Source organism: Antrostomus carolinensis, unplaced genomic scaffold (genome assembly GCF_000700745.2).
Source record: "Antrostomus carolinensis isolate BGI_N321 unplaced genomic scaffold, ASM70074v2 Scaffold29947, whole genome shotgun sequence".
In the NCBI taxonomy this organism is placed as follows: Eukaryota; Metazoa; Chordata; class Aves; order Caprimulgiformes; family Caprimulgidae; genus Antrostomus; species Antrostomus carolinensis.
The window spans coordinates 6,920-30,207 of NW_010329969.1; the positions used below are offsets into that span (position 1 = coordinate 6,920).

General features: G+C 39.9%; 1 protein-coding gene across 2 annotated transcripts; it reads left to right on the forward strand.

Annotated features, from left to right (window-relative positions):
* The first annotated feature begins 783 nt into the window (after positions 1-783).
* On the forward strand, positions 784-19,227 carry TSC1 (TSC complex subunit 1). Of its 2 annotated transcripts, XM_010172787.2 has the most exons (21): positions 784-889; positions 1,768-1,871; positions 2,563-2,715; positions 4,497-4,641; positions 5,677-5,831; positions 6,145-6,218; positions 7,663-7,841; positions 8,299-8,408; positions 8,653-8,776; positions 9,165-9,277; positions 9,606-9,678; positions 11,064-11,162; positions 11,266-11,833; positions 12,580-12,623; positions 13,252-13,418; positions 14,326-14,508; positions 14,894-15,004; positions 15,586-15,708; positions 16,738-16,925; positions 17,040-17,201; positions 17,908-19,227. In XM_010172787.2, the coding sequence occupies exons 1-21, from the start codon at positions 784-786 to the stop codon at positions 18,392-18,394; spliced, it is 3,468 nt and encodes a 1,155-aa protein (XP_010171089.1). In that variant the 3' UTR covers positions 18,395-19,227. The 2 variants fall into 2 exon arrangements, with proteins under 2 accessions (XP_010171089.1, XP_010171090.1); XM_010172788.2 differs by lacking the exon at positions 2,563-2,715.
* The last annotated feature ends 4,061 nt before the right edge of the window (positions 19,228-23,288 follow it).

Consider the following 23,288-nt stretch of genomic DNA (forward strand, 5'->3'; position numbering starts at 1 on the left):
CTATACAGTTTTTGCATTGCAGAGTTTTTGGTCCATTATTCAGAAATTATACGTGTGAAAACAGGGTGTGTGGGGTGCTAAGCTTGTGATTTAGTATGTACCGGGTAGCTGAGGAACAGCAGCTGTAGTAACCCTGCCTGACTTTCCTAACAGCTGCAACTTGGCCACATTGCAAGTACTAAAGCACAAATCTATTAGTATGCAATAATGCAAAGCTGAGGGCAGTGAATTTCTAATCTAGCCACAGGAATGGAGAAGGATCTGGAGATGCATATTTTCTCCAGTGTGTAGGTCACTACGCAAAGGACTTGAAAGGTTGGTTGAGGAGGAATTGCTGTAAGAAAGTGAGAATGGAATGATTCTAGGGAGCTATTCGTATTTTATTCAAAACTTTAGTCTTAGTTGACTGACCTGGAGAGCTAATTAAAAAAATATGGTAACAGAATGCTCTGACAGTCTGTATATGCTAGCTGAGATCTTCCACAAAACAGATTAAAGTCTTTCTTAAAAAGGTGAAGAAAACTCTGTTCGTGACTCATTTGGCTTCTTTGAAAACTTCTCTCTTGCAGGTTGTGTTGCAGGTGTGTAAAATCTAGGAGCCCTTTCAGTTTTAAATGGGCAATACTGCAGAAAAGAAACAGGGAAGTGATGAGAGATTTAAGATGGAAAGGGAAAAAGGAAAGTTCATTCATCTGCCCTCTCTTCTCTCGTAGTCTGGTAGAGAGGCACCAATGAGGAACTTCCTGAAATTTTAACCTCCACATTCATGTCAGTACGTGCATCATGGCACAGCAGGGGAATGTTGGTGAGCTCCTCTCAATGCTGGATTCTCCAATTCTGGGTGTCCTGGAAGATATAACAGCTGCCTTCAAAGATAATCTCATTTATGGTATGTATCCTTTTACACAATTCGAGGAAGGGTTTTGCTTTTACACCAATAAAAGTAGAATAATGTTTGTTGTTTTTTTTCCTATCAAACGCAGTCTTTGCAAATGCAACTTGAAAGATACTCTTGATATTTGGGTTTGAAATTGCTTTAAGGATTGAGGTTTCTCTTCAGTCCATTTTGCTTAATAACATGCCTCTTGGAAGGTCTGTTATATAATTGTTAAAATGCTATTATAAAATGACTGGCTTTTCCTGGGGCATAAACCTCAAGTTGTGAGCCAATGAAACTTTCTTTGTCAGGTGTATCTAGAAATAATTAGGTGTCATCCACGTTATGGGAACTAATGGGATTTTGTTCATTTGAAAAATAAAGAGGAAAAAACCCCAACCCCAAACAACACATCAGACTCAGACTTTCTTGAAAAACTCATTGCTGCTATTAAGGCAGCACTTATGTTGACAGAGCCTTTTCAGAAGAGCGTGAGAGCACTGTCAGTGTCCCTGTCCCTGAGCTTGTTCTCCTTTATCTGTTCAAGGGAGAGAATGTGAAGTTACTCCTGAACTCTTTACCTGTAGGGGGTAAAATACTCTTGCAGTTCAGCTACCCTGAGGTTTTTAAGGTTAGACAGTAATTGTTAGTTATTTGAAAAAACTGGTTATGTTCCATGAGCCAAATGTGATTCCTTGAATGGCTAGGAACTAGAAAATGTTGTAGAGAGGTCTCATTTTCCTAAAGCTCTGGTAAACACTAAGGATTGGTTATTGTTATAAATTGCATAATAGTTGTTCAAAAGTTGTGCAATGTCCCTGTAACAAATACTTCATTTTTAGTGTTTTGAAAATGTTTGGTTTTTTTTATTGCTGGAAACAAACTGACAGACCGTGGCCCTATGCTTGTGAACAACCTGGTGGACTGTTACTTGGAAACTAATTCTCAGCAGGCACTGCATATACTGTCCACGCTGCAAGAGCCTCATGACAAGGTAAAAAAAACCTTGTTAGTAAGTATGGCAGATTTTAGCCTGGTAATGAAGCAGCCTTTACATAGCATCTTTTAGAACTCTGTTTTTCCATTCTGGCATAGAATTACCTTGTAGAGATGTAGTATCTCTGTAGTAAGAGAAGTTAATTGAAAAAGCTTCAAAGGTCTCTTTCTTTGGTTGCTTAAACTGACCTGATTAAGCAAAGAATAACTGAAAGTTTTCTGAGGACTAATGTTGTCCCTTTGCAATGCTGCTGCTGCTTGTTCAGTGCTGGATGTGTTGGCCTAAACCAAATTGAATATTTTGAGACCAAGTAAGGATTTTTAAGTGGATTGAGAGAATGGCATTACAAATTGCTTTACTTCTGCTGACTTAAAAGAATTCTTTAATTTTAATCTTTAATTAATAATCTTAAAAGAATTAAAGAATTCTTTAATTATTTATTTATGATAAATGTTTTGAAATGTAGTGACTGCTTCTGAACTGAATAGTTTGCATTTTGCTACCAGCGGACTTAATTGTATTGCTGGGTTTTATTTGCTCTTGGATTGTGTAGATTTGTAAAATGCCCGTAGTTTCCATAATTGGCAGTGGCAAACTGCTGAATATACATTGGTGAAAAAGAATACATACCAGTTAAATATAAATACCTTTCTTTTTTTCTACCACTCTCTGCAAAATCCTCTATCAGCATCTACTGGACAAAATTAATGAATATATGGGCAAAGCTGCTACCCGTTTACCCACTCTCTCTTTGTTGGGACACGTGATAAGACAACAACCATCTTGGAAACATAAGCTTTCTCAAGCACCTCTCCTACTTTCATTACTTAAATGTCTCAAGGTAAGACTGTCAGTGTTGTCCATAAAACACTTGTACATCTGATGTAAACATACGTACTTTTAATACAAGGCATTTGTTTTCTGTTTTGATGTCATTTAGTTAAGTTGTGAGAAGAGATAAAATCTTGATTAAAATATTGAGCCACAGTGGAATTATATAAAGTAAATACTCTGTGCTGATCCTGTTATTACTGGCAGTCTTGTTCCTAAAAGCCACCGTGACTGTATAACTTTGAGTTAGGAAAGTTTACTAAAACTTTTCTAAAAGTAAGTTAAAGACAGAGAGTCATCGGTGAAGTTGGTAGATATCTTGACTGTGAACTTAAGGAGAAATACAACTTCTTGCCATGAATGCACGCTGAAATTAATGCATGTCAGGTAATACGCTCTACTTGCAATGTAGATGGGCCATGCAGTAGACTCTGCCATGGTGAAATTACCTTGGAATTAGCAGACTTTCCTTTCTTAGCTACAGACCTGCTGGGTTATAATGAGGTAGCTATTTCCCCATGCTTTGGCGTTTTTTTTCCCCCCATCTGCAAATTTATCAGTTATCATACTGTACAGTATTGTAACAGTGAGTAAAGAATGGAAATTGTTTTGCGACTAGAATGCGTTGTTAGTAATATAATTGAATATAATAGTGAAAAATTCATATTAGTCATTTAAGTGACATTAAAATGCATGATGTAGTCAAGTGCCAGTGCTCTCCAAAACAAACACAATGGATTTGTAACTGCCAGAGAAGCTACAAGTGCTGTTACTGGAACTGCTGATGTGCTTGACAAGAGTTCTGTTATCCTTTTCAGTGTGAGTCTTATCTGATTGTGAGAGGAGTGAAGTGTGTCAGAAAGCTGCTGGGAGTAGAACAGAGATGCAGAAGTGCTAGGGATGCGTCCAGAGGAATAGGGATGGACATGAAATGTGCTCTGAAAGGTTATGTCTGACTGAGGGAAAATAGAAGCCATAGATTACCCAGAGGAAGAAAAATCCGTAACCCTGAATATGTCTGATCAGCCCAAGTGGCTCTTGGGAGATACCAAGACCAACTCGGTGACATCTGGCCGCAGGTTTAACTGTGCTGTTACCACCTACCCTGACAAAGCAGAGGAACTACCGAGGAAAAAGCTCGTTAAGCCGGGGAAGCAAGTAGGAACACCACCTAAAGAAAGAGTTTGAATGTTTTCTGTGTCCTGTCCTAAAATCTGATTCTCTATGAGTGTTTCATCTAGCTGGAGGTTTTTACTACCGCACGTCTTTCTCTCTTTGTAAGCCATGGGGCCCTAGTTATTGTTTGAATTAGTGCTTTATGAAATATTTAGCAGCTGGAGTCATCAACCAGGTTTAATAGAAAAGCTTTTGACCCTTGTGTTAGTTGTTGACCAACATCCTTGAATACCCTGATGAAATTTGCAGTTTTTTAGGGTCTGAATGCTGTGTGTGCTTAGCTCTGGGAAAGAAGGAAAGTGGTACATAAGATGCTTCACATACCAGTGACTTTTTTTTTCTACTCAATTGTAGAACTGTGGTGATGTTCCCTTTTTAACTAAGTCAAGTCTTGATACAGAAAAGCAGCAGCAGAATAGGAGCAAGAATCCTAAATATTTTTTTTCTTAGAGTTGTTCTGCATGAAAGAGACAATCATCTTGGTTCATTAAGTTATGGTAGATTTCAAAGTAGAGAACTTTTTCCATGATGATGATTCAGTGTTCACTTCATCCTTGGAAAAACTTAAGTTCAACTCTTTTAACTGACTAATGCAGGTTTTTTCCCTTTTTGCAGACTGACACAGATGTAGTAGTACTCACCACAGGTGTCCTAGTGCTAATAACCATGTTGCCAATGATTCCTCAGTCTGGCAAACAGTACCTTCGTGATTTCTTTGTTATCTTTGGGCGTCTCTCAGCCTGGTGCTTGCAGAATCCAGGTGAGATTTCAACTTTTGTTACATGCAGTTATGGTTTAGTAATATCCTTGTGACTCTTACGCAGTTGTTGAGCATGTTCTTTTGTGAGACTCTTAATGGTCTGAGATTGTTTAAATGCAAAAACCAATGTATTAAGCCCACAAGCTATTCTGTTCTTTGATAGTTAGCACTGGGGAGTGCTTCTTTGCTCAAAATGTAGAAGTCTCTTAGATTCTTCCATGTGATGCTGCTACTACATGAAGTTTCACTGGACCAAAATGCTACCCTGATGACACTGAAAAGCAGAGATTGATCTTAATGGATAGAGAAGGGAAGGTGCTAACATTTGAGGCAGATATTTGGGAATTTGAGATTTCTGGGTGTGGATGGGGAGGGGTAAGAGTTTCTTTTAATGTGCAGCTATGAATAGTCATGAATGTGTTGGTAAAACTAGTCTTCTCAGTTATAGCACTGGTTCTGATGAATTGGTTTTGCTGAATTTGTTGTAAGGTGTCTGATATCTAGCACTGGTGTTATCTGTATGTGTCTCATGGCTGCATGAACAAACGCTGCACATAGAGGTTGCTCCTTAGAGGGCCATTTTGTGTTGCAAGTAGGATTGGAACTTGGAACATGTCTAGTGAGACTCAATTGTGTTGCAGTAGCTTTTTGCGGATACAAGCTTTTAGTTTCTACCTTTAAAGTAAAGCAGACCTTAGTCATCTTTTTTAATCAGTCAGCCTTGCAAACTCTGGCTCACTATCTAGAGAGGTTTCAGGATTTAACTTGAATAAAAAAATGCTGCGATTTGAGAATGACAGGATACTGGTTGGAATTAATGGTGCATATCGTAAGTTTTGCTTTTGCTGTAAGCTGATGAGCAAGTGTTGCCTGTTCTCTCACACGACTTGACAGTTTCGCTAGGAACTATTCTCCTCTCAGAAGACTTGTTCTGGTTAACATTTCAAATTTAAAAGTACTTTGCTTGCATTCTTAGAAGTTTTTTTCTTTTCTTTTCTCCAGTGTAATGAAAAAGATTCTAACTACTTTTTCCAGGTCATGTGGCGGAGATTTATCTCGTCCATCTTCATGCCAGCGTTTATGCTCTCTTTCATCGTCTTTATGGAATGTACCCTTGCAATTTTGTCTCCTTTCTGCGTTCTCACTACAGTATGAAGGAAAACTTGGAGACCTTTGAAGAGGTGGTCAAGGTAAAATGCTGCTCATATCTGTATTATCTGAGACAAGGAATTCGTAGCTCTATAAAGGCAGATATTTGCCAATTTAATACACGACATTGATTTAACTGAGGGCTGCTCAACAAAACAGGCTATTGGAGGACTGAAATATCCGTTGGGAGCAAGATCATCTCTCGAAGCTGTGATGATGTGTGTTAGCTTTGTCTGTTAAATGTAAAGTTCTGAACTGTTGGGATCAGGAGGTTGCTCATCAGCTTTGTGTACTTTAGTGCAATCAAAACGCTGTACCGATAATACATCCTTCTCCTTGCTCTTGCTCATCCAGCCAATGATGGAACATGTCCGAATTCATCCAGAATTAGTGACTGGATCTAAGGACCATGAACTGGACCCACGAAGGTATATATGTTCACTCTGCTATAAGGAAAGGCTATAAATGAGCAACTTTTAGCTGGGTTATTTCAGAAGTCTTATACTAAAACTTTTTGTGTCTGCAGCAGGGTGTGCCAGTGGTGTTTTGCCACCATATTCATAGGTACATCACCTAAACATGTAGACTTTCTTCATCGCAGCTTACAGCTGGATGAATAAGCAAAATCTGTTTGAAAGACCATTGAAAACAATGTTCGGGTTCTAAATTAGTTTTGTGTCTGGCATAGAATCTGTCTTCTACTTTACAGTTGACTTTGTCTTAATTTTATGTTTTAATGATCTAACATTCTCATAAAGTTATAAAAGAATTGTGCTTATAATGAATAAAGAGAAACTACCACTGACCTGCTTCATTGGCTTAAGGTTTGGGTCATTTTTTTTTTTTGGTTTGTTGAAAACTTGGTGGGATTTAAGTGTTTAAAATGGCTTCAGCGTGTCTTGTTTTGGTACCTAGATGTTGGTTCAGTTAACAGATCAATTCTTTTAACAGGTATGTGTTAACATTATCAGCTGTATTAGTTTTCTTTAGAAATAGGCTCATTTGCCTGCAGCAGCACCACTTGCTGCTTTTCTCTTGTCTCCACAGGCCCAGCCACTGAAGAGGAGAAATTGACTCTTGTTGCTGCACAGTAGTGCTCTTGCCCTGCTTTTCAGAGCCACTAGGAACACACTGCTAAATGGGAACCTATTGAATGTCACAGTGCTCAATTTTGCAGGCTTCTCCCAGACAGGGGGGAGGGTGGCACCACTGAGGAGTACAATTGGCACAAAACTACCAGTTGAAGCCTTCTCATTTGGGATCTTGCACATAATATCTTACGTTCAAAAGCTACTCAGCCTTTAATAGACAGCCTTCTTGTGCTTTCTCTTCTTTACAGTGAACTTTCATCCCCTGAAATATTGGGCAGATCTAATCTGCTTAATTTAGTCAGAAAAAGTTTTCAGAATGAAGGAGGTAGTAATAATAAAAGACATTCCCAAAACTTGGGAGGAAAGTCAAACCTGAAACTGGCATTGCAGATGGTGTTGACTTAGATAATATAAGATGCCCTCACTGGCATGTCTAAATTTTGACTACCAACATCTGAGTCTAGTTGAGCTGATTTCTACAGCTGCTGAAGCTCAGGATCAACCAAGTCTTCGTATGCTGTTCCTCCTTTCCAGAGTGCTCCATGGCAGACCTTTATGGATCTCTGTGTCAAAGCTGTTTGTCTCCTCCCTGAGACCCTCTCTTACAAGTCATCTGGTTGCAATTTCTGTATGGTGCCTTCTTCCAGTTTTGGCTGGAAGCATGCAAAGCTGTCTGGAACAAATTAGCCATCCTACAAGCCAATTCTTCATATCTCCAGGAACTCTTGTTTGTAACAATAATTGACTAACTTACTCTTTTGGATCCAAAAACTGTCTGCAGGTGGAAAAGACTAGAAACTCATGATGTTGTGATAGAATGTGCCAAAATCTCCCTGGACCCTGCAGAAGCCTCGTATGAAGATGGCTATTACTCTGTGTCTCGGAAACTCTGCACAAGCTTAAAACATCATCAAACTGACCCCAGTGCCAGCTATTACATTGACACACAGAGCAGCTATGGTAAGACCTGACTGATGGCTAATGAATACCCATTTCCTGGAGGAAAACTGGCCCTATAGCAAAAAGACATCTTAGTAATTTATTGCACTTAGAGTCCAGTTCTTAGGGACCGGGAAATAAACTGTCATATGAAGAAACCATCATTATTTAAAGAAATTTATAGAGAGAGATGCTCTGGTCATGCAGACATGTTGGCAAAGTTTCCTTTCCAGTACCTCTTCCTCCTTTGTCCCAAAACAACAAACCAACTGAAAGAAAAAGCTGTAGTTTGTAATATATTCAATAGCTATTTTCTTGGGCTGAAAGAAAAGTATCTTGTTTGCTAGCTGTCACTATATGTGTTGAGTGGCTTTGAAATGTTTTGGTTAAAAGCCGTTAAATACTAACCGGAAGAATCATTGATTTGTATTTCATGTGTTGGATACTTTTAAATTTTTATTTACTTATTGACTTTCAGGGACTTCTACCCCATATTCCACTCCTCGGCTAACACTATTACAAATGCCAGGGCAGCTACCTCAGATTCTGAGCCCACAGTCAGTACGGCTGTCAACTGAGCCACAGCAGGTAAAGCAGAAGATGAAGCAGAGCATGCTTTTAATGCTTTGCACTTTGCTTGTCGTTTCTCATGACAGTCTAAAAAATTAATGTTTCTGAAAAGCACTATGAATCCTTCAGAACTTAGTGTACATTTCAGATTTAATCCCCATCTGATTTCCTGTGTCAGAGTCTGGATGCAGATGCAGATGCTTCACGTGTTCCTTTTCTGAGCTTCACTGATCCGTGTTTATTGTGTATTGCTTTTACATAGGTTACCATCTGGAGTCCTTCTGCAGTTTGTGGTATGACCACTCCACCAACATCCCCTGGAATTGTCCCATCAGAGTCATCCCAGTCTGCATCACAACCTTACAGCAAAGCTTTTGGCACTTCTGGTATGTGTTGAATTTTGGAATTACGCCTTCAAGGTTTATTATAGTAGAAATTCTGTCTGTAAATTTTGCTGTCAGCTTCTTAAATGGGAATGCCACACCATGCCTTTTGTTTGGCTTAAGTTATTACTGCTATGAACCAAGGACCTGGTCATCTAGAGCGGAGCTAATGTAAACACTGAGATAGGAAATACGTTACAGTGAATTAAGTGCAAAAGTCTAAAACAGGCCTTTTGGAAACCATGTGCTTTTATCTTGGTATAGTTGAAGGAGATTTAAGAAGTAAATGGTTGAGGTAGTGTTTAAACATAAAATTCTCACATACAATATTCAGCTGAAATGAGGAAGTGGGAGCCTTGCTGAGAAAACTTCTGCTCCTCCTTTTCAACAGGGGGGAAAGGAACACCTTCGGGGACGCCAGCTACGTCTCCTCCTCCACTCTGCACTTCAGATGACTTTGTGCATGTTTCACTCCCTTCGGCTGCTGCCACGCCTCCTAAAAAGGTATTGCAAAACTCTTCTGCCAAACAAATCAGATTTTTTTTCATTGGCTGGTCATACATGCAGTGACCGTAACTGAGAAGGAAAATCAGAGTAACAGACTTATAAAAATTGTTGCATTTTATTGCAAAAACTCATTTTCTTCTAAGTTTAGATATTATTACCATTGCCAGTTGCACAGTTTTAAGACATCTTCTGTTGATTTGCTATTTGAGCCATCTATTTGCAGGAATTTCCTTTCTATGAAACTGTCCCAGAGGTTTGTTTCCAACAGATGTCTGATGCAGATAATCTATTTTGGATTTTGGTTTGTTTTGTTTTTCTTTTTCAGGAGGACAAACCAGAATCTGGGAGGCCTTTACTGAACCGACAGCAAAATGTCATAAACAGCGATAAATCATTTGGTAAACTCTGTTTTCCTCTCCCATTAAAATAACATACTGTAAGCAAATCCTGGTTTTATTGACACATGTTCCAACTGCCAAACACTTTTCCACAGGTTTTTCTCTTTTCTTTTATTTTCTTTTTTTTTTTTTTCCCCCAAGTTTGTAATAGTTCCAGGATCCTGTCTTAATATGTGATTCAACTTAAAACTTTCTTGTGATGCTTTTGAGTTCATTTTAACTATCCACCTTCAGAACTAGCTTGCAGAATTTTTTTGACTGGCCCTCGTGCATAATTATACATGTTGAAATACACAGATCTACAGTGAAGGCTGAAAAGGGATATTTTTATTTTTAAAGCTGATTCTTTGAGTGTGATTTTTTTATTAGAAGCAGGAAGTTGTATATGAAGTCTTATTTGAACAAGTTTTCTGTCATATGTCTGGATCAAACTGTAAGGCTGCACATGAGGATAGATATTATGCTCCCTTTTAAAAGCTTTTGGAAAAACTTTGTTTTCTATCTACAATTATATTGCTGTACTTGAAACTTTTTTCAAAGTCCAGTGGAATATTGAAATCAGCAGTTGGATGGTTGAGGAACTCAGCTTCTAATAGGTAAATCTTCATTCCATTTTCCATTCTCTTTATCATCTACATCTGTGACAGCTGTAGAAAGGGATTTTGGTGCTGTATTGGAGAGTTCTGTACTGTGAATCTTTACTATCCTCAAGGTAGAGATGATAGTGAAATTTAGAGCTGGTTTTCCTTGGTGAAGTTGTATAGCAGCACTGGAATCTGAGCTTTCTGAATGACAAAATAAGAACAAGCTAGGTTTTTTGCAGTGTTCCTAATCTGTGACTGAGCCGTGAGCACGAGGTTTCTATCCTGAATGCTTTTGTGTATATCTCCCTGGCAGCCATCTCAGAGTTTTGATCAGTAGTCACACATTGTCAAGTTTGTATTATATGAGTTGGCTAAACTTCCTTTTTTTCAGGCAAGTACTGTGTCCTTGCGTGGCCAGATCAGAAGCTAAAGGGGAGCTGATGTGGAAGTATAGTAGTCATTCTACACTTAAGGCACTTGAAAAAATGTATTTAATGGGTTCAGTTGCAAACAGCACATCCTTATTCATAGAGGTGGTCGCCCACACTCGTGCAATAGCAGATATTAAGTTTACAAAATTACATTTTGGGATCAGGACTGACTGGTGACTGATCTCTGAACTGATTTCCATCTGGAGTGGAACAGGAGTCAGATAGCTTCCTCCTTTAAGGAAGTGTCTGAAAGAGGGACAAGCTTATTCTAAGGCCCTTTCAGCAGTAGAAGACTTCTGTTTTGTGCTGTGATAAGGCTGGAGAAAACTTCTGTACAACTAACTTTTCTTTTTTCTTTTCTTTTCTTCAGACACACCTGGTAGTAAGAGTTCAGTAACCTTAAGTGATCTTCCAGAGTTTTTGGGTGGTTTGTCTTTTGATGATAGTGCTGAAAAGGACAGAGAGGAAGGTAATTTCTGTCATCCTTACATACATCTTAGCTAAGGAAATGTTTGTAATGTTGAAATGCAAGATACATAATTAATGCTCCACCCCCTCCCCTTCCTTCTCAGATGCAATATCTAAAGAAATCTCCGAGATCACAACCGATGCTGAACACATGGTGCCTAGAGGAGGATTTGACTCTCCATTTTACCGCACAAATGAAAGTCTGTCAGGCTCTCAAAAGAAGACCCATTCAGTCTCTGGTGTTCAGGGACACAGTCAGACCTCTGAGCCTTTAACATCTTCTCTGGACAAGCCTGGGCCTGAGAGTGCACGGGAAACACCCAAACAAACATTTACTCCCATAGACAAGCCGTGTGGAGGCTCTGGTGAAAGCCCTGCTGGTAACAGGGAAGGAACCTCTGGGGAGACAAATATTCTCACTCCCAGCCCTTGCAAAGTACCAGCACAAAGAAGAGTGGTGTTTGGGAGTGGGCAGCCTACCCTATATGAGCACCTTTTTGAGGTTGCATTACCAAAGACTGCCTACCTCTTTGTTGGCAAGAAGACTGAGGAGCTGCTAAAGAAAGCCAAGGGAACCCAGGATGACGACTGCATGTCCTCTACTTCTCCTGTGGAAGTGCTGGACAGACTGATTCAACAAGGAGCGGATGCACACACTAAGGAGCTGAACAAGTAGGTGACTGAAAATCTTACTTTGCAAACTTTCTTGTTATTCCTTTTTCTGCTGGCTTTATTTTAATTGCTGTGCTTGAAGGCCAGCTGTGTCTGAAAATCTGTGACAAAACCATGTTCTGTGAAACATGACTGTCACCTGAGCGAGGGGGTTTGGGTGGAGGATTTTTATGTTTAAAGTGGTAACATGTTTGCTTTGATACAAAAAAAAGAGGCTGTTGTACTCTTACTGCCTTCAATGACAGAGCTTGGGATGAAGAAGCAGGGCTGTTGGCTGTTTTGCAAGTGTGGTTTTGGTACCATTGTTAGTGAGATTTGTTTATTTTACCAGGTTGAAGTCCTACACTAGATACTCAAAAGCAAATGTAGAGGCCAAGGGGAGACTGAGACTTTCTTCTTTCTAACATACATGAAGCTAAGAACTGGAGAACCAGATTTAAGGTTTAGGTGTATCTGCTGTTTTCCTTCTTTTCATCTTAATTACCCTGCATTCCACTTTGTCCTTAGGCTGTTTTCTATACCTGAGAGAATTTTTCTCCAGCTTCTAAGAAATTATGCCCTCCATCCTCTGCCCTTGCATCCTGCTGCTTGCAAGGTTCCTCCTTATTCTCTTCATACCAACTGACTGTAATTGTACTTTTAAAAGACTGTAAGCTCTTTTGAGCTGGGCATTCCATCTTAAAGTGACTTGCAGAGTGTATTTATATTTAAACTTACTGATTAATGCTTCATTTTCATTTTTTCAGATTGTCTCTGCCAAGCAAATCTGCTGACTGGACTCACTTTGGAGGTGAGGAAGTTTCTCATGTGTTTTGGCAACCTGTTTCTCTATTATTAGACTTGCTTAAACAATGACCTGCATACTTTTTTTTAATAACTAATGCTGCAGAAAGATGGTGACTTTCATTAAGTCACGGTTTGTCTGCTTAGCAAATAAGACATCTGTGTTCCAGTGAGATGAGCTGCTTTTTTTCATCTTTGAAAAGTGAAAACTGCCTTCCCCCCAATTGTAGACATTTCTGCTCTTGACCATTTAATATCAGCTAGTGTTCAGAGTGATGCTGATCATCTAACAGATGATCCTTTCTCCTTTTCAATGCTGTTTGAATCTAGAACTGATGATTGTTATTCTTGCTGCCTCATGTGTCATAGTTTTGTACTCTTTGGCTTCTGTGGTGATGGCAAGCTTGGCTTTTTTTTTGTTTTCTTGATAGAGCAATCCACTTGAAGCACATACATGTTGCTCTGGGAAAAATGTTTGAAATTTTAAGTTTGTGTTGGAGATCAAATGGAGCAGACAGATTTCTAAGTTGTAATTTCAAAGAAATCTAATTTGCTTATTTTAGAAAATATTTCCCATAGGTGGAACAGGGACAGTACAGTTCAGTAACCTCTTCTGTCTTCTAACTCCAATCCAGGTTCTCCCCCTTCGGATGAGATTCACACCCTGCGTAACCAATTGCTTTTGCTGCACAACCAGTTACTGTATGAGCGCTTCAAAAGACAGCAACATGCCCTTCGGAACCGTCGGCTCTTGAGAAAAGTGATTAAAGCAACAGCTCTGGAGGAACACAATGCTGCCATGGTAAGCAGGGATACCATCTAGCAGAGATTTAAACACACTGGTGCTAGAACAAGTATTAATTGGTTTGGCCAGTATCTTTCAGTACCACTCAATTAAAAAAGAAGCCTCATTTCTCACCTTATTAAAGTCAGTGTTTGTGGACTGACTTGTGGACAAGTTACGTGCGCTGTGATTATTAAACCAGTAGTTTCTGTTTGACTGTAGGCAACTGAAACAGTAGATGCCTGCGCATGCTTGACACCTAACAGCACTTACCTTTGGATAATATTAAAGGCTTCACAGTTAGTGGAATGTTTACTTACTGCCTGGCTAGACACCTTACTGCATTATTTAAAGAAGTATTGTCCTTTTTTCCACTCCTCAATTGAGGAGTAATAGCAAAAACTTTGAAACCTCAGATATTCTTTTTCAGAGTTATATGATACATGGTAAAATGTGAAGTTATAAGTGCATTGCAGGTTGTCTCATGACAGATTTAGCCATGTTTTATTCTGTATTTCCATACTTCCATTATGGTTTCACCTTTTGATAATTCAGTAGAAGAGCCAAAAATAGCTTTCCAAATAGGTTTTGGAAAATTAACTGTAGCTTCAGCTGTGAAACCCAAGTCGCTGTCAAAAACATGAGGTGCAGTGGGAGAATCTGCTGTTGCTCCTTGTGCCTTTGGGTATGACTTTGAGTTTTCAGCCTGTCCACTCTATCACCATTTAGTATCTTCTTCAGCCAAAAAACAAAGCAAACCCCAAAAGCCTTAAGAACATGCTCTATGTAGAATGTTCTGTCTATGGAAAAGTGTTACGTGTGCATGTGATTAATTGATAGCTTTACTTAGCTCACAACTTAGGACAGATGTTCTAACTGATAAAGCAGGTGTCTTGTCTGATGCTTCGTATGGGGTTCTTAACAGAAAGATCAGCTGAAACTACAGGAAGAAGAAATCCAGGCCTTGAAACTGAGTCTGCAGAAAGAACAGGCAAGGTACTACCAGTTTCAGGAGGAACACGAAAATATAGTAGCTCAGCTTCACAGCCAGATCAGACAGCTGCAACATGACCGGGAGGAATTCTACAACCAGAGCCAGGAATTGCAGGTATGAAGCACAACACTGAACACAATCACGTTATCCGCTTACTGTAGTTTTAAAAATATCCTTCCTAACAACATGGCATGAAATCTAAAAGAAAATTGCATATCTCTGTTACAAATAATGTCCCAATTCCGAATAAGGCAGTCCATAATTGGAAATGTCTAACTTATTGTCCTTTTATAGTTCTGTTTTGTCCTGTTTGTTCCAGTTTGGAAATAGGAAAATGCAGTTGCTTAGCTGGTTTTGGGGCTTTCACAAGTACTCAGTATAATTTGATTTACAGTGCTGGAGGTTATGGCCCTCCAGCCATATGCCATTGCTAGTCCTTATTAAAGTTTCAGAACCCTGAGTGAGGTGGGGGGCTTTTTGTTGTGTTTTGTTTTAATAGACCAAGCTGGAAGACTGTCGGAATATGATTGCAGATCTGAGGTTAGAATTAAAGAAGGCTAACAACAAGGTGTGTCACACGGAATTGCTCCTTAGCCAAGTTTCTCAAAAGGTAAGAAAAGTCACTGTTCCCAAGGTCCCTTTGTGTCTTTCCAGTTTTTGGGGTTTTTTTCTTGTGTTTTTTGTCAGGTGCTTTTTTCTTTCTTGTTCTGTAAGAAGCCTGTACTTCGTTCCATAGAATCTGATATTAATTGCACAAAAACAACACAGAGAAATGTATTTTGGTGAAGAGACTGTAAACTCAGTTCAAAGGCTTCTGAAACTTCTCATTTTGCCTGGTAGGAATTCCACAGTAGGAATTTGCAGATTGAGAAATGTGAACTTGTATTAAAGCTCTGCTAAATCTTGGCATCTTAGAGATCTTGTTTGTATCGGAAGTTGAATGGACTTCTCATGTAAGTGGAAACATGGCTATCTTAAGGGAAACAATGCCTATATGGTAAAGTTCTGTATGGACTGTCACCAGCTTTATAAAACCCAATTAATTTTAAAACTTGTTACCTGTGATGCATTGGATTCTTGTCTTTGTCTCCCTTTTTTATAAAAATACCCTGTGAACACAGTGCCTATCAGCTGTGACTCCTGCAGAGCTGTTGGTTCCAATGTTTGATTCCGTTCAATTTCTCTTTAAAGCTTTCCAACAGTGAGTCAGTGCAACAGCAGATGGAGTTCTTGAACAGGCAACTTCTGGTTCTTGGAGAGGTCAATGAGTTGTACCTGGAGCAGCTGCAGCACAAGCACACAGACACTACAAAGGTATGGTTGCAGAGTGGCAGACAAGCCCTTTTGGGAACACATCGCTTGAGGTCATGATCAAGCTGTTCTCAGCCTTGTGTTCAGAATGAAGGAAATTATTCATAACTTAACAGATACTTTGTTTTGAAATTGATTTTCAGGGATTGGATTTCATACTGAGTCTTATGTTGAGTATTTTTGTTCACCGTGTGGTTATGGCATCTCTTCGGTGCCCTGTGCTTTTGAAAGCTGAAGAAAAGGGGATGTTAGGATACACCTGAAGTCAGTTTTAGCCACTTGATATAAATTCTTAGCAATTTTTTTCTTGCCAAAGGCCAAGACTTCACTCTGCTCCTAATGTAATTGGCAGCAGACTATTGCTGGTAGAGTAACATTGGGCTCTTATGGTGAAAGCGTGTAGTGTAGGATAGTATTGCTAGAATTTGTAGAAAAATCTAACCAGGATTTTACTGGTTTTTGTGAAGTACTGTTTTAAAATAAGCAGTCTTATTCTTCTCACAGAGTCATTTTCCTATTAAGAGTTTAGGATTAACTTTACTAAAACTTCTGTGGTTCATATGGTTTTACTTCTTGACTTCAAAGAAACCTTTTTTTAATTAGAAGCAAGTAAATTACACAATAATCTAACTGTTTCTGCATGAGAGCAAGTAATTAAAGAAGGTGAATAATAAGCAAAAAAAAAAAAAAGTCTTTTGCTGGTATTTAATGAAGGTCATGTTGCAAAAATGATTTTAAAGTGGAGTTTGTCTATTCTAATCCAGTGCAGAACTGGCAAGTTAGCTTTGCTGAAAAGAGCTTTTCATAAGAAATGTTAATGTGCTAATAAATTCCAGTGATGCGCAGTTATTTTCACAGTAAGTTAATAGTGTACTTCCTCAGAGCATCCAGTTTTCTTTATCTTGTTTTTAGAAATACTTCTTTTATTCCATCCTGCTTAAAAATGTGCCTATTCATAGCACCAGAAACATGTCTAAATATTAATAAACACACAATCAAGTTATACTTTAACATTGTGTTCTTTCCTTCGAGGAGGTTGAAATGTTGCACACTGCTTTTCGGAAAGAACTGGAGAAAGCAAAATTGTGTGTTCAACAGCAAAGCCAAAGGCTTGATGCTTCCCAGAAACGGATAGCTGAACTGGAATCTCAGCTTGCTAAAAAGGACCACCTCTTCCTAGAGCAAAAGAAATACCTGGAAGATGTCAAAATTCAAGCAAGGTAGGGGGTTCCTATGTAAGATTTTAGCTGTGCATTGGCAGATGCACTGTCATAGTTGAGGCAGAATATGGAGACACTGGACTTGATGGGTTTTGGTTTCTTTTTTCTGTTCAGAGGTCAGCTGCAAGCAGTAGAAAGTAGGTACAAGGCCCAGAAAAGAATCACACAAGCATTTGAGCTGGAGATCTTGGATCTGTTTGGCCGTCTGGAGAAGAGCAGCCTACTGAAAAAACTTGAAGATGAAAAAACAGAAGCAGCTGAAGCAGCAGAAGAAAGGTAAGGGTGATGATGTAAAATATGCTGGACTTGTGACCAGCTCCTTGGAAGCTGATATCCTTGTGGGATTCCTAGCATTTGAATGCATCATCTCAAAATCTCTGTTACTCCCTTTTTTAGAGACTGAATCTGTTTCAGAACTGTGCCCAGGTTACTGAGAGCCACTGACAAAACTGAAAGTGCTGGTGAAGTACTTTTCAGATAGCTGAACCGTTACACTTGTTAAGTAGTTGTTTTACATAGGTCTACCTAAAACATCCCTGGTAGTACTGTACTTTTCCTCTGATCGTATCTTTTTTTTTCTACACCAAATTCTGCTACAGCATTGAGAATTTCTTGCACTGCCAGCAGATTTGTGGTGATCACCTGTGCTTGGGTTAGGTAAAAGAAAGATCTAGAGTCCAAGGAAGATGTACAGATCTCTTCCTTTCCCTTAACTGATCAGGATCCAGTTCCATTCTGCTTTGGGATTATTGTCACCTTTGAATTTGAAACATTGGATGTTGCAAAGCTGAGTGTGTGACACTTTTCTGGTTGCCCTCTGGCACTTCTGCTTTGTTACAAAACTGTGAAAGGAAAACGAAGTACATATAGAGTAGCAGAAATGGAAGGTCATCAGAGTAACATGCCTTCTCCAGCATTTCCCTTCTCTTTGGAAACAGATGCTGCCATTTCCTTGACACTGTATCCTCTCTTTCCAAAACAGGCTGGATTGTGGTAATGAAGATGTTGTGGTGGGATACAGTGAAGAAACAATTGGTAGAAATGGAGAGACCAAACCTCCCAGCACTCGAGGTAGTAGTAGCAGTAAGGGTGGCAGCAACAGTGAGCTCTCCACCCCAGAAAAACCCCAGAACCAGAGATTCAGCAGTCGCTGGGAGACGTCCATGTTGCTGGAGCCCTCGACTACTGTCCCACTGACTGTAGGTTCACTCCCCAGCTCCAAGAGCTTCCTTGGAATGAAGGCACGAGAATTATTTCGTAACAAGAGCGAGAGCCAGTGTGACGAGGAGGGTGTAACCATCAACAGGCTTTCTGATGCTCTAAAGACGGAACTATGTAAAGATCCCAACATGGAGACGAAGGCCCTTTCAAGCCCCGATAACCTTAGCCTCTCGCCTAAGATCCAGGAAAGCAGTGTTGGACAGCTTCATATCATGGACTACAATGAAACTCATCATGACCACAGTTAAAAAGGAAGATAGTCAATCAGTGTTATTTTCATATTCTTGGCATAGAACAGGAGGCGTGAATGCAAGTTTAACTAAAAGCTTTTATGTTTCTTTGGTCTGAGCAGCTAGCTCATGCAGCGGAATAGGATTGATGTTCAGAAACAGAAGAAGGCTGCTGAACGATTGCAAAGTGGATTTTTCGGTCTGGAATTGAAATACCCAGCCTAACTCTTGCTTCTTTCTCAAATTCAGTCCTTAGCAGCGTGTACTAATTTGAAGGGACAACTGTTAGCATTTGCAAGTATTTTCTCCCTTTCTCCCTGTCCCCAGTGAGTGGCTGCGTTTATGAACTTGAGTGCAATATGAGGCCAAATTAACATTTGTGAGTCTAATATGAATGCTTTGTATTTCCTTGCAAGCTTCCAATTTAGAGCAGTTAATTGTGCTGCCTGTCTGGGTGACTTTGGTTGCTTTCATCCTGGAAAGAAGCAGCACTAGAATTTCTAGTGCATTCATCTAGAGGTCTCTTATTTTGCCTGTCCACTGTCCCACATCCTTCAGAGCCCAGTCTTCATTAAGTTGGACTCTGATTGAATACTTAAATGTTTAAAGAACAGTGTACCTCTGCAAAATGATTCGTTCACCCTAATTCATGATCATTGTTTATATTGTCCTTAACATTTCCTGGAAAGTTACATTCGAACAGACACTTAATAAGGAACTGGAGCTTGTAACGCAGAAGAGACCGTATATGCTGAAGACTTGTTGAAACACTAGCTTCTGATCTTTTTGGTATTTTAAGTGTTTGCCTGACAGACTGGTACTGACCTCAGACTGGCTCGTATGGGAAAGCAATCGGGGTGGGAGAAGAGGGAAGAGGAAGCTTTACTCAAGTAGGGAGAGCGTGCAGAACACGTGTGCAGTATTGCAAGCTCATGAAGATTTGCAGAAGAGCATTTGTTTCTCTCTTTGGGGAAATACTTGTGCTGCCTGACCCTCCTTCATAGTTCTGGTCTTTGTTCCCAGACTGAGCAAGACCACTGTGTTTTGAGTCCAAGAAATTGGCTTCATTCTTCCTGAGAATACATTTTCAGGCTTGACATACAGAATATGGTTTCCTTTGAGTGCTGTTTTGCTCAGACTGCAGCACGTTTTTCAGCTCAGCAATGTCAATTTGGCTCTAGGTATCTCCCCTTCGCCTTCATCCCATTTCTGTAGAAGATGAGGCTGATGAGGAAAGCTGCTCAAACTGAGAATCAGAATTTTGTCGTGAAGCCTTTCCGCATTAATCGTGTTTTAAGTCAATGATGAGCCTTCTGTGAAGGAGGATTGTGGGATCAGGGCTTGTCAGTGGTCAGACTCAATCTCCTTCGTGACAGAACAGAGCCTGCTGTTAGGAAGACAGTGTGCTTGTTTTAAATGTTAGATATGTCTGGGTGCCGGCGTACTTAGACGTATCAGGCTTCACGGTTACCCTGCATCACACCTGGCCTCTTTTCTTAAACATTCTGTGGGTGGCAGCTGCTGTTTAAGAATTGTCTCACATATAAATCAAGTCCAAATACACTTGCACTTGTAGTTCACATCCCTTCTTAACCTGAATAGGAACAAGACTCTGTCATAGCAGCTGGCAGTTTGCTAACTTGCACCTGACAGTATTTTTCCTCCCATTTCCGCTTCTTCCATCACACCTAGGGTCTAAATACATTTCTACCTGTCTAAATTATTCTCAGTGTCCTTTCGGTTGGTCAGTCCTAACTCTGAAAGTAAAGGTGAACTTCAGTGGTTTTGTCAAAGCTTGAAATCTGCATGGAATAGAAAATAGAGAGTTGGTTGTAAGTGACAGACTGGTTTTGTCGACATGTCTATAGGCTTTCTAAGACTTAGTGGTAGCAAACGTGGTAGCGTATGTTTCGGTCAGATTTGGAGGTTTCCTGCCCCTTGCCCCACCGGGTCCCAGCCCCAGGAGTGAACAGTTTGCACATTGCCCTTGACGGGCTGGCTCAGCCGCTGGATGCCGTGGTGTTGGAGGAGTTTATTCACCCATCCTTCTGCTTTGCTGAACCCAAAAAGGGGTCTTGCTTATCTGATGACTTCACTTGTTCTGAGGAGAGGCGGTTTTTGTTGTCGATTACAAAAAATGCCCTGGTGGTAACGCGAGCTCATTGATAAGGTGGCTTTTTTTTTTTCTTCTTTTAAAAAGGATTTTAGCACCAGGATAGTAGTGGAAACCACTTTAGGTTTGTTTATGGACCACAAAGATTATGGAGGAACAAATTTTGCAATTTATTTTTTTTTTTGTAAGTCTAAAAATCATGGATCTGCTGTATGTAGTTAACTTGCAGTTTCTTTGAAGGGGTCCCATCAGTGAAGTGGAAACAGATTTTTTTAACTGACTGCTTTTAGTTAAATCTAAAATTACTGTCTTTGTCAAGTTAATCTGTTCCCTGCCTCGCTCTTTGTAAGCATGTTAAACAATCCACATGAAATGCCATAAATATGAAATACGAGGAAATGGTACAATCTTAAGCTAAAGAGAACTTAAACCAAAAGGAGGTTTTGCTGTCCTTATTATTAGAATGTTCTAAAATGTCAAGGCAGTTGCTTGTGTTTAACTGTGAACAAATAAAATGTATTGTTTTGCACTACTCTGTGTTAAATTCCCTGCAAGCCAACCCCTTTGGGACTGAGCTGTGCTGAGACAAAACATGCAGAGACAAGTTCGGTGTCGAAGCATCTTCCAAGATCTGCATAGTACAGATAAGTGGTTCTGCCCCTTTTTGCACGGGGTTCATCATTAGAAGCTCATTTTTCTGCGTGGAGCCAAAGCCTTTTTTCTTCTGTGACAAACAAACTCAATGACGACGTGCCAGTGTCATCCATAACTGCAAACAATTCAGTCCTGCAAATCTGCGTATTAGCTTTATGGCATTGTTCGTGTAGTCCAGAGACTACCCAGTAATTAGACAAATTAATAGCTGAAAATGTCAGAGCCTGTTGTTTGCAAAGCTGGGGATACTGTCAGAAGCTGGCCAGCTCGCTCTGTCCTGTCGACACACTTTCCTGTACCCTGCTCAGGAGTCGCTGCACACAGGAGGACAGTTTCTCAAAACAAGGGAATTTGGGCCCATTTTACTGTCAGTTTAACCTTATAGGTTAAGGTTGTTCTCTTGTTTTGTTTTTTCTTTTTTCCATACTGGCACTTTCTTACTGTTTGGGGGGTTTTCTTGTTAGTTTTGGTTTGGTTTTGTTTTTTTTTTTCCCTTGAAATAAATGAATATTTGAAAGGTTGCTCAAAGCAATTTAGAAATTCATACATGAACCTCAGCATTGCAGTTAAGGACTGATTATAATTCTTAAATTTGAACAACACAGTCTGTTCGCAAACACTCATTTTGGCTGAGTAATGGTGTTTATGAAGAATTTTATATAAAAGTTGCCGTAAATAGTATCTTGGGGTTAGGTGATAACAAAGTTGGTTTTGGGCCTTCAGCACTGGGATGAGTTCTACAGCATGGTGCAAGTGAAATGAAAACAAAGCAGAAAGTGACTTTGACTCGCTCTTACTTACTTTAAATCCATTTTGTGCATCCCTTAACAGGCTTAACATTGAAAAGCTGCACTTGCCAGTGTAAAAAAATAATCAGGTACCTATTACCCACAGGGTACCAAAGAAACCCCAAAACCACAATAAACAAAAAAATCCCCAACCCTTCCTTACTAATCTTGACTGATGGTCCCGTGGCTTTTCCTGGATGTGGCCACTAGAGGCCCCGCGAAGCTCGCCACTGCGCTCCGCAGCGGCTCTGATGGCATTTTGGGGATGCTGACTTTGCCTTGAATTGCCCCTTCTCCTTCCCTTAAGAGCCCACCACCATCCCTGACACTTGGCCTTAACTTGGGTCTTGCGCTACACCCCATCCTCTCACTGTTGGAGACGCTGGAACCAGATGTTTTACGTACAGAATATTTTGACCTGGCTACAGGCTGATAAAAGCCTGGTTTGACTTTTGGCTTAACCAAGGAGAGCATAGATGTAATTTATAGCCCACAGATGCCAGGGTTCTGTTGAGATCGTCTACCACCAGCCTGTATTTCTATTTCAGTCTTTGAACAAAAAAGGAGTATTTATTTCCTGTGCTGACAGTTCCCTAGGTAAGTCAGTTTGGTGCAATGCCTGGTTTCTTAGAGTGTGTGTCTTGCAATTTTGTGCTCACAGAGGCTAAAGCAAAACTTTATTGCACTTCTGTGTTTGGCATTTACATCCTGTTTATGTAAATTCTTCAAACAGCTTGATTTGTAGTAGAGAAAAACAATTCTTGCTGTATCTTTTTGTCTTTTGAAGTGTCCATCCATTCTGAAAGAGGAGAACTTGTATGGAAATTAAGTAATTTGTCTAGATGTTTTTGTGAGACTTAACTTTGCAGTCTTCCAACAGATTCTGCTCATGTCATTACCAAACCTCAGACTGCAAGTTTTATGCACTCATTTTTCTGCTTCCATCTTAAAATTCTGACTGTATAAGACTGATTGAAAGGATAGGGCTAGGCTAGAAATTATTATGAAGGTTTGGGAACTGTGTTTCTGTGTCACTTGCAAAGGTATCACAACCTTTGTCAAGTACAACTGGATAATGACATTGGCATTTTGAACAGCAGGTTGGGGAGGTGGCGGACTGGGTTTAGTAGGAGTTTTCTGACAAGCAATTTGTGCTGCGTGGTGCCGTGAAAGCTGAAAGTGAACTACAAACTGGAGGATAATTTTGGTCTCATCAGAGCCAGCGTGTTCAAATTTAAACTGTATGACAGGGTGAGGAAGGTTGGAAACAAGATCTGGGAGTAGTGTCTCTTGTGTCCCCCAGTGCTTGTCGTCTTTTAGTCCGTATTGCATGTACTTGTTTTGGAAAACTTTCCAA